We start from the raw sequence: 17,244 nt of genomic DNA on the forward strand, positions 1-17,244 counted from the left end.
GCCTCGGCAGTGCTCTTCTCCGACCAGTCTCAGACAGCGTTGCTAAAAAATGGCGGTCGTCTCCTCTCTGCTCCCTTCTTTCTCTCTCGCTCCTTCGGCGCTCTCCTCCCTTTCATTTACTTTTCTCCTCTCCGGCGCCTTCGTCGCCACACCCACTGGCCAAACTCTCCCAATATACGGCTCTAGCGCACCCTAAGGCCCCTGTATACGGAAAGGTAGCGCCATCCTTTGATCCTCCGACACAGCCTCACCCTCTCCAAAAATCCTTCTCCTCCTCTGGGAAGTTCTCCCGCCCGCCACCTTTGATTGGCCGAGCCTGGCCGAGCCCGTGAGGTTTCGGTTCGCCACTTCCGTCCGCCATGATTTGTGGCCCACCGGCCCACCGCTCCTCGCATCCGGCTGCATACTACGTCGCCGGCCGCTCGAAGGAGCTTGTATTTTTGTGTCGGTAGGGTTAGTGTCGAGTGTTTTGCTTTTATAAACGACATCAAGCCAATCAAGCTGCCGCCATGACGTGCTGCTGTGCGGTAGGTTGTTTGAATCGTTGTTTGAATCGTCCGGAGAAGGAAAGAAGCTCTTCCGAATCGCCCTTGGGGTGCGGGACAAAAAGCGAAGGCAGATTTGGATGTTGCGAATCAAACGAAAGAATTTTACGTGCGCGCCTCAACCACACTGTGCGAGGTAAGGTATGGCTCAGGAGTGACCTCTTATTATCTCATCTCGTAACTATCTAGCGTTAAAGTAAAAACGGCAGCGACACGCGAGGTAGCTTACGATCATTGCGGCGCGAGTGCTCGACTCGCGCGGAGACAAGATTGTTCCTACGCCGTAAACAACCAACTGGCCTTAAACCGGCCCACTTCCAAGCTTTGCTGGGCTTCAATTCTAAGTTGCAATCTTGCGCTGTGCCCGCCTTCTTCGCTGACTTGTCAAAATAAACATGATCGGAGTACAAGGTGATCGAATGAATGGGTAGGGGCATGATTCGAGTTGCGACGAGTGAACAGCTTGACCTGGCCCTCATGATGTCTCACGCGTTCATTACCGAGGCCTCCTGAACGGACAATCTCTGGTAATGATGAAATCAGTCAGGCGTATGGTCGGGTGTCACTTCTGTGTTTTACATGCTGAAGACGACAAGTCACCGGTCTTACTGCATTGGATAAATTGCCCATCTAAAGCGTGAATCAGAGTGGTTAGATTTTTACACAGGCTGAGCTCGTACTATGTTGAATTTTGCGTGTGTGTGGGAGGAGGGGTGTATTTCTAATTTGTCTGAAAATGCCTACGCACTGAATAATAAGAATTACCCGGTCGCAAGAAAGCTGGTCTCGTGAAACAATACAATGTTTTGTCTGCGGTTGCATTTATAAGAGCGATGTTTCAACTATTAATTTAGAACTCACTAAGCCAATTAGAACGGACCTTCGGCCTCTGATACGCATGAACCGTCCCAGATCAAAATAAAAATTGTCACTCTTGCAAAACAGCAGTGCGTTCAAAGCGAGCAAATCGCCACGTTCATAAATTTCACGGGCAGACGTAAAACGTACCAACATCTGACTAAACGAACCAAGCACTTTATTGGAAGCATACAGAGTTCTAGAACGAACTTGGACCAAACTTCTGGAATTTTAGTGCTCGCCCTGCGTTACTAAATCACTTGCGAGCGCCCACAAAACGCCCATTAACGTTTTAGCCTCATCCCTTCGGCGTGTGAAGGCAGAAACAAAAAGGAACAGACTGTTCTGGAAACGACCAAGACGACAACTCGCTTCAATAACAGAAACAAGTGTTATTTCCCGCTAAACGAGTTGACAACTGAATGTTGAAAAGGCAGTGGAATTAGGACGATGTGTTTCACAGTACAGTTCAATATTAAGAATATCTTTAAGGGGAATATTGCAACGGACCTAGAGCCGAATTATCCTAGCAGACGAGTCTTCGGCTCGGCCGAAGCCTCGACTAAGCTTGCGTCCCTGCTCCAAACGTGAATCAATGAACAGACATACCTACTTGCAAACGTGTCGGGGACATCAGTAACTAATATTCTAACAAAAATGCGAAAGCTGCAACTCATGTTTGGATGGATGGATGGATGAATACGGCTGAGCCCTTTGGATCGGGCGGTAGCTTACGCCACCTAGCCATTTTGTTTTACCATTTAAGCTTAGAATATTTAAATGTGAAATCTATATTCACTCCGCAGTGCAAAGAAAGTGAGGCTATGAAACTCCCTTGCCATCAGTGGAAAAGAAAATACCTAGTTTTCTCTTGATTTCTGCCACCATTCACTTAATCTTTGCTTGGTAATCTCTACAGTCTTGAAATCCACTCTCCCTTCGCTGTCTCTAAAACCCAATGACTTTATTAAATCAATGTTGTCTTCGGTAGGCATAGGGTGAAGCCCTTTACAGTAGAGTATCAAGTGTTCAGCCGTCTCGTCCTCCTCTCCACAAGCAGTGCACACTGTATCAATTTCCTGGTACTTCACTCTGTATGTTCTGGTTCGCAGAACACCCGTTCTTGCCTCAAACAGCAATGAGCTTCCCCTAGAATTGTCATAAATGCTTTCTTTGGCAATAACTCTTTTGTTTAATCTATAGCTCTCCAGAGCCGTCTTTGTCTGCATTCCCTCTAGCCACCAATCTCTTTCTGTGGCCTTAACTTTCTTCTTAACTGAGACTTGCTCTTCCGTATCTTCGCTATAGCCCAAAAACTTTCCTCTTAATTTCCTAGTGCGCTGTCTCCACTTTGTGTCTACACTCCTCATGTATAAATAGCTGAAAACCTTTCGTGCCCATTGCTCCCCGTCCATTTGCCTCAACCTATCCTCAAATTCTACCTTGCTCACCGCTTCCCTGCTCTCAAATGATGCCCATCCCATGTCTCCTTGTACTCCCTGGTTTGGCGTTTTGCAATGTGCCCCCAAAGCCAGTCTACCTACTCCGCGCTGTTTTATTTCTAGTCTCGCATGCACTTCGGATTTCATGCATAGCACTGCGTTTCCAAAAGTCAAGCCAGGCACCATGACCCCTTTCTAAATCTCTCTCACCACCTCATACCTGTTGTAATTCCAAAGTGCTCTATTTTTCATTACAGCTGCATTTCTGTTGCCCTTATCTATTATATACTTTTCATGGTCTCTGAGATATTCTGCACCATCACATATCCATACTCCTAGATACTTGTATTTACTAGCTCTCTCAACTGTAATATTCTGTATCTTCAGCCGCTCAACTTCATCCTCGTTAAAAATCATGACTGCCGATTTTTCGCTACTGAATTCTAAACCTAATTCCTCTCCTTCCCTACCACAGATGCTCATTAATTCCTGCAACTCTGTCCTGTTGTTAGCCATTAGTACAATATCATCCGCATACATCAATCCCGGTAAGGATTGCTAAATTTTTTGGCCTAGCTTACTGTAAGAAAGGTTGAACCCAAGCCCACTCTTCTCTAGTATATCCTCCAATCCTCTCAGATACAACATAAACAGCAAAGGCGATAACGGGCACCCCTGCCTAAGGCCTCGTCTTATCTCTATTTTCCCTGTCACCTTTCCTTCCCATGTTATAATCACCTTGTTATCTTTGTAAATGTTCCTTAATAGTGCTGTTAGTCCTTCATCTAGGTTTAAGTTCTCCATTATGTCCCACAGGTTTCTTTGGTTCACATTGTCATAGGCACCCTTGATATCCAGAAATGCCAGCCAGAGCTGTCTGTTTTCTTTTTGCGCTATTTCTATACACTGTGTTAGAGAAAATAAATTGTCCTCCAACCTTCTTTGTTTTCGAAACCCGTTCTGTAATTCGCCCAGTATGCCCTCGCAATCTACCCATTCCTCCAGTCTGTTCTTTATAATCTGCATTACCAACCTGTAAATAACCGGTGTCACGGTTATAGGACGATAATTCCTAATATCAGACTTATCTCCCTTTCCCTTATATATCATACTCATCCTACTAAGCCTCCATTCATCTGGAATATTTCCTTTTGTTATCATGGTACTCACTACCTCCCTTAGTTTTGCCTTAGATTTAGGACCCAAATTCTTCACCAGCTTGATAGGGATACCGTCTGTGCCTGTCGACGTGCCACTAGGGACTCTTCGTTCCGCCTTTTCCCATTCTCTTTGTCCAAAATCCGCGATGTCACAAACTGGACTGCTACTTCCTTCGGTTCTCCTATCTTCCACATGTAACCGTTCCCGAAATTTCTCCTCCATCACTGCTCCTATATATTGTATCGCATCATCTCCCTCTATAATTGATCTCCCTGATGCGAGAGTATGAACCTCTGTCTAGCTTGCGTTGTTTCACCGAGTGAGTTCAAGTGCTCCCAAAACTTCTTGGCAGCGTTTCTATCTTTCTTACTTACATTACTCATCCATTCCTCACCCTTTGTCTGAATTTTCGCATTGATCAAACTGGATGCCTCTCGGCGACATGTTATAAAATTGTCCCATTTTCTTTTTACTTCCGTTTCGGACTCCCCACTACGCTTGGAATACCAGTGTTCTCTAGAGGCTTCCTGACGTTTTTGTATCGCTTGCTTCACTTCTTTGTCCCACCAGCTTTTTGGTCTATATCCTTGCTTCCCCTTTCGTTTACTCTTAACTTTGTCTAGTTCTAGAGCAAAAAGCCTAGTTAGGCTCTCATAGGTCCAATCTGTATGCCGTTGCCCTGAAACTGCTGCCTCTATTCTTTCAACAACTATTTCCAACTCTTTGTCGCTGCAGAAAGTTTGCTTTGAATTATGTTGTCTAGTTTCAGCATTTACTTCTCTGGCAAAATTCAGCTTAATACGTTTGTGATCACTACCAAGACTTTTGGAACCTTCTTCATCTATTTTCATTACTTGTAACTTACCATATATTTTGTGTGACATGAGTACGTAATCTATAGTTGAATGCAGATTGCCAGTTTCCCAAGTTATGTGCCCGTCACACTTCTGACTGGTATTACATAAAACTAAGTCATGTTTTTCCACCAGTTCTAGTAATATGCTTCCAGTTGAGTCCGTATACCCATCCAGACCCTCAATATGGGCATTCATGTCTCCCATAATAATTATTTCGGAGCCTTCCCCTAGTTCACTAATGTCTCTTGATATGCAATCAATCATTTTTCTGTTTTCCTCTTTAGCACCTGTCCCTGTCCATAAGTAAACCACTCCAAGGACTGTTGATTCCCCAGTGACTTTTCCTTTCAGCCACAAATGTTCGGCGCACTCCTTTCTGATCCTTTGAAAGTTCATATTCTTCTTAATAAATGCTCCAATTCCACCTCCCTTCCTCGTTCCCTCCATTCTGTTGCATTCTTCCCACACATAGTCAGGGTTGCAAGGTGGCTGCTCCATGTCTCTGAGATGTGTTTCCACAAACCCATACACCATTAAATCCTCCTTTCTTAGTTGCTCCTCTACCTCTTCCCATTTTAACCTATTTCTACCACCCTGCATGTTAATATATCCAATGTCTGATTGTGCTGTTTTTTTATACCTGTTCTTACGTTTTATCCTCTTTTTAACCCTGGGTGCCTCTCCTGACTTCGTTGGGTTTTCAATTACTTCAGTGCCCCCAGGGCCCTCGGTCCCCCAAAAAAAGCAGTCACCGTGCGGCCCATCCTATCCCCACCCTGTAACCCGTGGCCTCACTGTAGTGAATGCCATCTGCAAAAGGGCGGGAGCCAGCCTCGTACACCTCTCTGTTTACTTCCATTACGTTGTACCGAAGCTGTCGACTCATACCCTTAATTACTCCGTTGGCTTCGACAACCCTCCTCTCCGTTAACCCGGACTGCCCCCGAACTTCTGGAATGGTGCACAAAACCACATGCACATTCTCAGACACGTCCCTCAGCTTACGTATTCCCACGTTTAGCTGCTTTCCGAGGTTCTGGCTCCTACCCTTCAGCACATCATTAAGCCCCGCATGAACTATTACTAGGTTCCTTCCCTCCCGGTTATCCCACACCCCCTCACGTGCTGCGGTCATAGCATCCACCATACACTTCCCTGGCTGGACCTCTACGGTTACCCTCTGGTCTCCCTTCACCCTGTTATGTACACCCCTCCTAACCCGTGCTACGTTAGAGCTCCCCACTACCAGTACCCTAGATCCCCCTGGTGCCTGCGCGCCTTTGTCCTGCGACTTATCTCCTGTCACCTGACTGCCCGACGCCTGCTGCTCGAAGGCGCCATTGAGCTGAGGTTCAATCAGCTCTCCAGCGTCGTCGAGCCCGCCTGCCAACAGGCCGGACTCCCGACCACCAGGGACCCCAGCCTGCAGACTGGTGGTTCGTCCCGCTAGAACTGACACTTCCTCCTTTCGTCCCTCGCTACTCTCACTCGCTCGAATTACCCCTTCCAGGCGCTCTACCCTACTGTCACACTCCCTCTTACGCTCCTCTAAACCCGCCTTCCATACTTCCCCCAGCTCTTCCGCCTGCTTCTCGAGGCCGACCCGCTGCTCCCTCTCATGATTAAGCTGCCTAGTCAGCTCCTCTACCTGGGCCTCGAGACCCACCCGCTTCTCTCCTTCTGCCTTAAGCTGGGCCTCAATCTCCCGAACTCTACCCTCCCATCCCCCAGTTACCTGCTGAAGCTTCATACAAAGCCGACACTCGAAACTCACCTCCGCCGCCACCTCCAGGCTCCCGAAACCCGTCTCCTCCAGGTAACACCACCTCCCACACCCCTCGCACTGCACCAACTCGTCCCTACCCTTGTCATGCCGACCCAAATCTAGACCCATGTCTAGACCGGGAACAAACCGTCCCTTCCCGCCAAAAATTCAAGCAGAGCCTACTTTGCGAAACTAACGTTAACTGCTGCTGTTCAAACCTAATACTGCTACCGCATAGTCACTTCCAATCAACTCTCAAAAAAAGAGAGAGGAAAGAAGAAAAACTGGCACTTAGCTTCGGATGCTCGAGGAGAACCAGGAAACACGTCCGCTCACCGCAACTCAGTACGAGAAAACTTTTACAAACAAACCGGAGCGCTCCTAGCGGACGCCACCGGCGCCGCGCTTGCCCGAGGGGGGTGTGGGCAAGAAGCTCGTCGTCGCCCATAGACAAACCATTGAAATGCGATGTTATCGGCGTCGGTGTGAGTCCCCCTGCTCTTTTTCGCGTTCGAATTGTTGATTTTACGTCTTCCTGGCGATGTCTGACTACTTGAGCTCCGTCAGCGAAATTACCGAGGCTCGTTACACCGCGAAACTTCGCGCTAATAATGTGACATGTGGCGATTCATTCCGCGTGAACGCCGCAGTATGTACGCAAAAACCTGAGTCGCATGATGAGATTTCGCTCGCAATTTTCAGTCGCGACGCCTCTCGGGCTGCAAAAGCTTGAACCGTAGCTGAGATGGTCGATGTCGATACTGAAAATCGCAAGCAGAATCGGACCAAGTCAATTAGGCGTAGATAGTCGGTGATAGTCACTGGTAACAATGATCAACATCTTGTATTTATTGTTTACATCGAGCCTGCTTACCAACCTTCAAACGTAAGTCTTTTGAAGCCTGCACTTACTTCTTATCGCAAGTATACGGGCCAACATATATGGGCCGGCGTAGTCTAAGAGAGCAGACGACGAGCAGAAACGTTTGAGAGAGCAGACGACAGCTCGAACGAACAGGCGGCCGTTTGAACTTGAAGACGCACTGAACGTAGTCCGCAGATGGTCCGCACAACTTGATGGCTTTCTTGCGTTCATGTTGCAACAACACAAATAAATCTGATGACCACAAGTGTCCGTGAATTCAACCCAAAGTGCTTCCCGCCCAAGCAATCGTTGTCCGAAGGCGTCTGCTTTTCCGTTTTTACGGCACATATCCTGATTCTCGGACGAACTGAGCACCTGAAAACTGACCTTCAAATTTTTCTCGACACTTTTGGTACGGCCCCAGTCGCGGCGTTTTGACGAGAAGGCGGGTTTTTGTCTGGTTCCTTTCAAAACAACGCAGGAATACACGTCTGGCATGGGGACTTCTGCCCACATCCCCAGACCGGAAGTGCGACCGACGCGCCACCACCGCGCCGTGACGTCACAGAGATGAGTTAAGGATTTGCCAGCAGACTTCTGCAGCGGCGCTCGCCGGAGGGACACCGTTGGCGGCGCCAGCGTCGAAATAGCAGAGTGTGCGAGTCGCGGAGGGGAGGAAAGAGCGGGAGAAAGAGGGAATGGCCTAGGCCGCCGCCATGTTGCTGATGCTGATGCGGCTGGCGCGACTCTCGCGTTCTCTATCAGCTAGAAATTTTCTGCCACTCTCTGGGACTGTGAAGACCCGCTCAGCGCGGTTCTCTGCCTACGTTTTTGCGGTTTTGCATTCGACGTTTTCTCGCCTCTCTTCAAAGTTTCCACTTAATTTTTTTTATGCGTGCTGCGTACCCGTTTTGGGTTATCTTCCATTGTGAGAAATAAGGCTGTTAAGTGCCTGCCATTCAAGCTTTTCTGCTCGACATTCACGGGAAACGAAGGAGGTGAAGGACGTCGAACGACCCTCGACGCGATTTTGCGAACATTGTTCTCCCCCCTCCCAGAGATAATCCGCGTAGAATCCTCAGTCCTCTCCAAAAATAGTTGTCCGGGTTGGGGTGAGAAACGGGTCAGTCGCGTTCGTTTCTTTGCCTTGGTGCGGTTGTGAAAAAAGGAAGCTCTCCCCAAAACGTGCCCGAAAACGAAGTCATTTCGGATTCCGTCCGATCGTCAAGATGTGACTGTCGTCGACTGTGACTGTGTTATTTGAGATCTTTCTCAAATAAATTCTTTTCGGATAACGCTGCATCGTGTGGTGCGTACGATATATTGTTCGAATGTTAACACTTCCTCAATTGTACGTCCGTGTCCTGTCCATCGGTAAACACGTTATTTGTGAGCGTGAAAAATGCATGCCTTTCGGCCCTCTTCTGTTGCAATTTATTTCTGTCAGCAAAGCGCTTTGTCGTTTCACATGCGGCGAATCCCGCGGCGCCGTCAAAACTTATCGTAAGAAAAAACAAATAACTAGAACTATACATTCCAGTCGCATTCGTTCTGACGCGCGCGTACCCAACAAAAATAGTTTGCAGTTTTTTTTGTTGCTTTTTTGTTTTTTCAAATGTGGCACAATGCTTTCTCAATGTCCTTGGGAAAATACATGTACCATGAAACACAAAATATAGCGAGAAAAGACGAGAATTTAGCCGCCAGCAGCGTTTGAAACTGCGCCTACGCAGGCTGCGCCTATTGAAATCACAGTCCACTCGGTTAGGTTTAGGAGAAAAGTGTGGGCGGTGTACTTCCGGTTGTATCTCAATACATTTACCGGAAGTAGACTGCCCTACACTTTTCTGCACATGCGCAGGAGGTGCAAGTAAGTCGAACGCAGCTTCTATCTCACTCCTGGGTGAGGGTCTCGTACCCGTTGCGTTAGAAAACCTACGCGCGTCCAGCATTGCAGTATCTGCATTGTCACGTGACTTGATCCGCCGGAATAACTCGGCGCCATTCGAGTAAGATTCAAACGCAGCCCCAGAGTGCCCACCTGCTGACCGCGATCTGGCCAATTTGATCTGGCCAAGGAGGTTCGATCTGGCCCACCTCTGGGCGCGACCATTTTAACGTTACGTGATAACTAATGTGGCAAACAGGCAAGATGGCGGCAACCGGGGGGTTGCCATTTTTGACTGCTGGTTTACCGCTCTAAGTTCACTCAAGCTCGTTGGTTTTCCCCGAAGATGTTCCTAAACAAAAAAACCCTGAAAAACCGCTAAGCGCGTGTCGTTCCCGTGGGCAGCGCGTGCATTTGCAAGTTTGCCAGGTATATTTCCCCGCACTAACACCAGTCGTAACGTCTTTTTCTGGCCTTTTGGAAAATAGCGAGAGTGCGCGTGCATAGCTTTGATAGGCGCTCAATATGCGCGAGAACGGAGACTTTGAAAACTTCTTTTATGACATAACGCTCCGAGGAGGGGCTTCAGCGATACTCTGAAATTGTTTTGTGCAATCTCCATGCACCAAACTAAAAAAAAAAAAAAAAAAAAATACCGATTTTTGTGGGTTTTGAAGCCAAATGGAGACGATTCAAGCGTTTTTACTAAAATACAAACCCGCTTAAATTTTCCTTTAAAAGCCCTAACCCACATGCGCATGCGTATTAGAACGTTAAGCTGCGAGACTTAGTGGGGTGATCTTAAAAAAAAGATCGATTTAAGGGTGGCTTGTCGTCGTCTTTAAATCAACTGATGCTTTTATATGCTAATTTCAAGTGTGTGTTATAAATGAATCTTGAACTTAGTTTTTACCAGAAAATAAACATGGGGACAGGAAAAATTTTAAAGCATGCAGAGGTGGACAGCTGCATTAACGCGCACTGATCGAGGGGCGGGTTTGAAAGTAATGACTAAAACAATAAAATTAGGATAATTCTAATACTTTTTTTAGAAACAAACTATGGGTATAGCTTCCTTGTAATATATCGTAATTATACAGTTTTTTTTTAAATTTTATTATTTTTTTTTAAATTGTCAACATACCTCCTGGAATGACAAATGGCAAACTTTGGAGGCCTAGCTGTATCTCATAAAATAAGTTAATCACCATCATATACTTTTCAGATAGTATTGTCCTTATATATGTATATATGGCTTTTTAAAATATCTATAACGTATCTGAGTTGTACATAGCCATGATATATTTAGGCAAACATGGGGTATAATCAAACAACAAAAAATTCCGATGCAAATAAAGAAAAAACACCTTCGATTTTTTTATTTGGGTACTTTGTTATACTTTATATCGGTATTCATTTCTATTAAAAACATGTATTATTTCAGTAAGAAGGAACACACAACTTCTCAAAGTAGGGTCCTTTTTCAAAGCCTACACTTATAGCAGTGCCTTATACGAGAAGTGACTCTGAGTTCCAGTTTCATAAAACTAACACGCATCTTTTATATATTTTTGTAGATATAAAAAGCCGGAAAATGGTGAGGATATAGAAGAGGGGATTTTCTCCCCTAATTGGGGGGGGGGGGGGGGGGGTTGTTGGCAGAAGTAAAGTGAGGGTCTGGTTCTTTTTCTCTGATTGAGGGTCTGCCTTTAAATTCACCATTCCAACGAATTTTTATCTCATGGACAGAGATTTGTTTTAATGTTTGTTTTTAACATTATATGTCAATGCACCGCAGGGTTATCAACGTTTTAATTATCCCGGGTGTACTGTGACATGCAACGATGGTACCGAGACCCTGAAATTGCCAGGCACGGTTTGCCGCAACAATAGCCCGGTAAGTCACGAAATAAAGTTCTCGCTGCCTTCACTTTTTTTTTCGGGAATCTATTTATATATTTATGTACCCGGTTTTATATACTTTTAAAAAGGTACTTATCGTTCCTGTTTACTTTACTAAGGGCATGGCACAATTCTGTACCAAACGTTTAGCCATTGTCTTTGTTTAACCATAACACAAGTGGTACTTATTGGCTCTCTATTGGCTCTGTGCAGAAGTAATACGTGAAACATTTTTTTTTTCTTTTTACATTGTCAAGACCATGCGTCATTTCATCGGATCCCCTGGGCAAGACGCAGCCGGCCATCTTTGTTATGTATATTCAGATGATCAGATATTTTCTTATATCCAGTCTACTGACGGCACATAGCATAAAATAGTTTTTGCCGTGTTATAACTACATAACATTGTTCACAATTGTTTCATGAAATCGAAAATGCCTCTCATGTTATACCTAGGGCTCCGTGCTTTCGGATAAATCCGAAAAACTCCGAAAAACACCCGCCGGTAAAATTTTTGGCAATTCGGATTTATCCGATAAACTCCGAATTGTTATGTGCCCATGCCACCCCCGCCCCCCCCCCCCCAACCCCCCCCCCAACCCCCCCCCCCCCCCCCCACCCCCCAAACAATTAAAAAATGATTTTTTTTTTTTTTTTTACATTTCCGGCAGCGCAGGTTAAATGGTCCTAGGAAATTGACACCATAATTATTTTTCAAGCCTCGGACCGTTGTCAAAAGGGGGTCTTCCGGCGCGCCTCGTCAAGGTTCGCTCAGGGAGACAGGTCATCGTACCATTCGTGTCACGACAAAAGCCACTCTTTTGGTTTCTAGTTTGGGCCATGGGGTTCGGGATTTAGAGAGAGGAGAGGGTATGTTTCTGGGGCTAACATTGACGAGACATTGTATAAGATAGGGAAGAGGTGCAGTTGAAACTTCTCTATTACATCCACCTCGCGCGGAGGCGGGATAGATTGATGGGATGACTACGAGCTTCCTTGCGACTATCTTCGGCAGTTTATTGATTTTAAGGTATCGACGTTTATCGAAGCCACATTCGTGTGCGACGTTTGTCGTGGCACAAATTAATAGTGCCAATGACACTAACGTCAAAATCAACTGAAGAAATGTTAATTCATACAAGCGCGTTTTATTTTTTACTGGCATACGTTTTCATCCGGTTATTATTTATTGTTTTTAATAGGAAGCACTGCGAAATTAATCTCCGAATTTCGGAGAATTGGGGATATATGAAAAATAAACTCCGATAAACACCGAATTTTCGCTAAAAATAAACTCCGAAAAACACCCTCCGAATTTCACGAAAAATAGACTCCGAAAACACGGAGCCCTAGTTATACCCAACTCCACGTGATCACGTCGACTACTAAAAATGCTAGTAGGGACCGGAACCTGACGATCCAGCGAACAATTCCTAAATCGTCTCAGTGTTGCGTTTAGGCTAGCAACCATCTCGACGATTCCTGGGGGTCTAGATGGGGCGTCAATTGCCACGTGCAACATACCATCCGTCTTTCAGCCTAGTTATGAGGCGAATTTCTGCTTGAAATTTACGACCTCTCCTGCAGGTTGCTTTGCTGCAATATTTATTAGGATAATAAACTATAAGAAATAATGGTATAAGTGTATTTATAAAGAATAAATAACATAAAATTAACAGTATTAGTAGCGGAAGCAACATTAGCAACAGCAACAAGTAAGAATAGTAGCTTTTAAAGGACCTTGGAGCGATAAGGGAAAAAACTATGTAGGGACAGAATACAGAAAGTGCAGTTTTTATGGATATTCTTTTCGTGTTTTGTTAGGCTTTTCATTCATTCTCATGTCTTTACATGAAACCAACGTGCTCACCTCGAAAGGAACGACATTAGGTTGGAACGTTTTTTCATTTCACATAAACATACTTATGTATGTTTATGTCCTCGCATCCTAGCATGCTTGCAAGCAATGCCACTGACCAAGAAGCGTCTTTGTCGTTGTGTAATTTCGACGATACGTGTGGACGTTTTATTGCAACTTACCCCTCGCCAAGCATAATACCGTAGTAACGGGTATCGTATCGTTGTTGTAGTCACTGGACTATCTTATAATAACGATATTCAAAAGTATCTCATAGGTTGGACGGGGGCCAACTGTTTGGTCTCATGACAATCAATGCGCCAGCAAGTATTCGGGTGGTGACTCGAGTCCAATCGCTGCAGCGACGGGAACAGCCGACACCTAACACTCTTTGCGGCTTCACACGAGCGATATCCTTGCCAACCCGAGTGCACGGCTGTGATGAACGTTGGGCGGCATACAATCAGCACGAGATCACGTGGCCCCTCATTTTGCCTGTAACCTGAAAAAGTTAACGCCACTTTTTTCTCAAATTTTGTTGCGACTGCCCAATATGAGATATAATCTAACCCATGTATCGTAGGTTGTGAATGTCAGAGATTAATGCTGCGCGTTATTTAGTGAAAGTCCAGAAATACTGGCACAGCACCCTTATTTATTTATTTATTTGCAAAAACAACCTGCAGCGCCGAAGCATTGTAGCAGGGAAACGCTAAATAAGCCACATACTCACGAACATAAATACAATGGCAGAAATACATTAAATACTGTTAAATAAAAGAACACACACACACTCTTGAATGTTGAAAAATTAGGATACTTAAAAAAAAAAGATATCCTACGTCATCTGTAGTATGTTCAAAGTATATTCAAGAGTAGTATATTCAAAAATATTCAAGAGGCTAAAAGTATATTTTCTAGTGCAACTACTGAAACGAAGTCTCCTTCCAAAGTACCTCAATCTCATTTGAAAAAAAGTACATTTTGGTGCCTCTTTTGGGGCACTAAATCAGGCACTTTTTTATACATGACCAGCGCCTCCTATATAATTACACAATGCCTGTCAGCTCTGAACACTGGCAAGCGGAAGGGTGAGGGCAAATAGTACTTGTGGCTGCCGTGCGGTGGAGCCACCTAGGCGTACTAACCTGCCGTGTAGTGAAGCCAGCCATCTCTTCCGTAGGAGGTTCAATGAGCTCGCCGTTTTCAACGAAATATCACTTCTTATTTTCCTACTTTTCACCCGCACACGACCCGGCGCCAAATATTTCTATGCGCTTGATCCAAGGTGATTTCTAAAGCCCCAAACTGCCGCCAAAGCAGTGCTGTACACGTTCCTCAAAAAAAGGAACGACAGCTCGTTCCTCGTTCCGTCTGATTTTCGGAACGCGTTCCCGTTACAAGTTCCATATGTGAAAAAGAAACTCGTTCCCGTTACAGTCAAAGAAATGGAACGTATCGCTACATATACGCTACATTTGAATTTTGCTGATTACCATATTTAATTAGATTAATCGAATCTTTTTATCAATCTTATCAAATGGGAACATACACATTTATATGTCGTGATGGAAGGGCACCAAGAGAAGAAAACAAGCGGAATCAAGGTTTGATTTGTTGATATATTCAAGTTTAAAAATATCAGCTTTTAACCATATTTGAACGATTCAGACGAGCCAAATATACTGTTACCCCACATTGCACGAGCGTTTTACAACAGCCTCACACGTTTCAATCTAACGAAGTCCCTTGTTTGAAGTTAACAACAGTTTAACAACAGTTGCTACTCTATGTTGCTGTCCGCAAGACGAACAAGTGAAGGAGAGGATAGGGCTTTTGGAAGGTTAGTCTTGAAAACTACAAGTACGTCTTCGTGGAGGTTGGATTCGTTGTTCAGTTTGAAGGCGGGGGCCAAGGGGAGAAGGGATAAAGGTTAATTTTTATATATCTTTTAAGTGACCAATGTTCGGGATTCAAGGGTGCGTTCGATGTCTGGTAGTCTGTGATTTTGTTATAATTGTAGATCTCTTTATGGAAGTTCAGAAATGGCTTTAGTCGGCCTTAGACTTCTGGGAGGGGGTATGAGGATTAGAGGAAAGGGGGGGGGGGGGCATAGAAAGGAGCTGAGTTTGAAACGTCTCTCTTTCTGTGTCTTTTCCTGCGACTATAAGTTTTGCTTTTTGTACCTCAGTCTCGGGCACTCAAAAAAGAATCAATATCCACCAGCTCTCCTGTACCCGGCTGTTACCAGGTGAGGACCACACAAAATAAACCCGAAGATAAGCAGCCAAAAAGTTAACGAGTTAAAAACAATATGTTCGTAAAGATATAGTTCTTATACTTTTAAAATTTCCCTCTTAGAAATGAAACAAAAAATTACCCCACTGAGCGAAAGAAAGGAACGCCGATACTCTTTCCGTTCCATTAAAAATGTAACGCGTTCCCGTTCCAGTTCCACCGATGTAAAACGGAACGGCGGCGTTCCTTCGTTCCTCCTAAAAAAGAACGCGTTCCAGGAACGCCGTTCCTTGGAACGCCGTTCCGTACAACACGGCGCCGAAGCATACGGTCAAGCGGCCAAGTGCTCCGCGTTCGCGCTGCAAAAGCTGAGCCTGGCCGTGCTCGTTTCGTAGTTTCGTATTTTGTCTCAGCGAAACTCGTTTGGATCAGTGCGGTCACATCCACAAACGTGTTCCACGTGTTGTTGAAAAAACATATATATGATATATCTTCAATAATAATGTAAATACAACATTCTAGAAAAATAGAAAAAACGAACATCCGCCAGGCGGCGCTACCTAGCCGTACGCGCGTGTTGTGAGGTGAAGCATCGGGCCTGAACACCTCTTGGAATGAAGCTGACAGGCATAGCGTAACTTATATAGGAGGCACTGACATGACTTACACTGCAATTAATAAAACGATGAAACGACTACCAGCGAAACGAAGTTGTTCGAACGCTGACATTTGTGTTGTGATTGCTGTAAAACAAAAATTGCATTTTCTTTCTCTACAGCCCTGCAAAGAAGACAATGGAGATGCCGTCAGTAAATGGAAGGAGGACTTGGAGAATAGGAAAGCAGATTTACTCAAAACGTGGTGCTATTGTCCTAAATGTTATTAGGATTTAACTTTTGTTACAGCGACTGCGATATATAAAGTAGTCTCATGTGCCCTTTATCTGTATATATCCTTTATAAAACTGTATATCTCTTCCTTAGTTCTTCAGGTTGTGATGCCCAGTAACTACGAGCTGGGCTGTATTGCGTTAAAAGTGTCTTCTGTTGTATTCTTGATATATTTTATTTTTCAGTCGCATCTATTTCAATCTGCATCGGAATAAAATTTAAAAAAAAATTGTTAACTCAGTAGTAAAATGTATTCAAAATTATCGATTATATTTCAATATCTTCCGTGGCTTATGCATTGCGTTACATATGGTTTCAAAAATTAGCGTTCTTAATTCAAGGAAACAATGAATGCAATGGTTAGCTCAAGGTGTCAAAATGTCTACCTAAGAAATCTGGAACATGGCCTCGGCAATACACAGACTAACAAAATTAAAAAAAAAAAAAAATTAGAAAACAAAAATGAACAATGGCTGCTCGGGAACCCGAGCGCTAGCTTTAAAGTCATTGGTCGACTCCAATATTTTTTTTTTTTTATGCTTTACCACACAACAGTGTCTGGGACAAGTGGGAACGAAATACGCGCTGTATGCATTTCTGGCATGTATGGAGGGAAACGGCGTTCGATTTTCCCGAAAAGAATTGCTTTTCTGAGGAATTCAATTTCTAGGAAATTCAACTTTCAAAATTCGGCCGAGTAGAGACCAATCACACGCCGAAAGTCTTCCTACTTCTTCCTCTCCTACCCATCTGCTATCAATAAAACGGGTCCATATCATATGAGCGAATGACATTTTAGCGAACAGCGACATTTGAGCGAATGAACGTTTTAGCGAATGACCGGGGCGCGCGTTAACCCATCCGCCGCGCTGCGCTTTACGCCGCTTCGCGGCGACAGTCTGCGGCGGCTCATTACAAAAGTGTCAACCCATTTGGCCCACCCGAAAACGCCGCTTCGCGGCGTCCGACTATTCA

General features: G+C 44.8%; 1 protein-coding gene across 1 annotated transcript in view; it reads left to right on the forward strand.

The window, feature by feature from the left end:
- The window catches only part of LOC120836531, a 36,585-nt gene extending 20,320 nt beyond the window's left edge, over positions 1–16,265 (forward strand). Inside the window, exons 3-4 of the mRNA XM_040205484.1 lie at positions 11,180–11,278; positions 16,158–16,265. Of these exons, the coding sequence (XP_040061418.1) occupies positions 11,180–11,278; positions 16,158–16,265 (207 nt within the window). The remainder of the gene's footprint in view (positions 1–11,179; positions 11,279–16,157) is intronic.
- The last annotated feature ends 979 nt before the right edge of the window (positions 16,266–17,244 follow it).

Source organism: Ixodes scapularis, unplaced genomic scaffold (assembly GCF_016920785.2).
Source record: "Ixodes scapularis isolate PalLabHiFi unplaced genomic scaffold, ASM1692078v2 ptg000312l_1___fragment_3__unscaffolded, whole genome shotgun sequence".
NCBI classification, from domain to species: Eukaryota; Metazoa; Arthropoda; class Arachnida; order Ixodida; family Ixodidae; genus Ixodes; species Ixodes scapularis.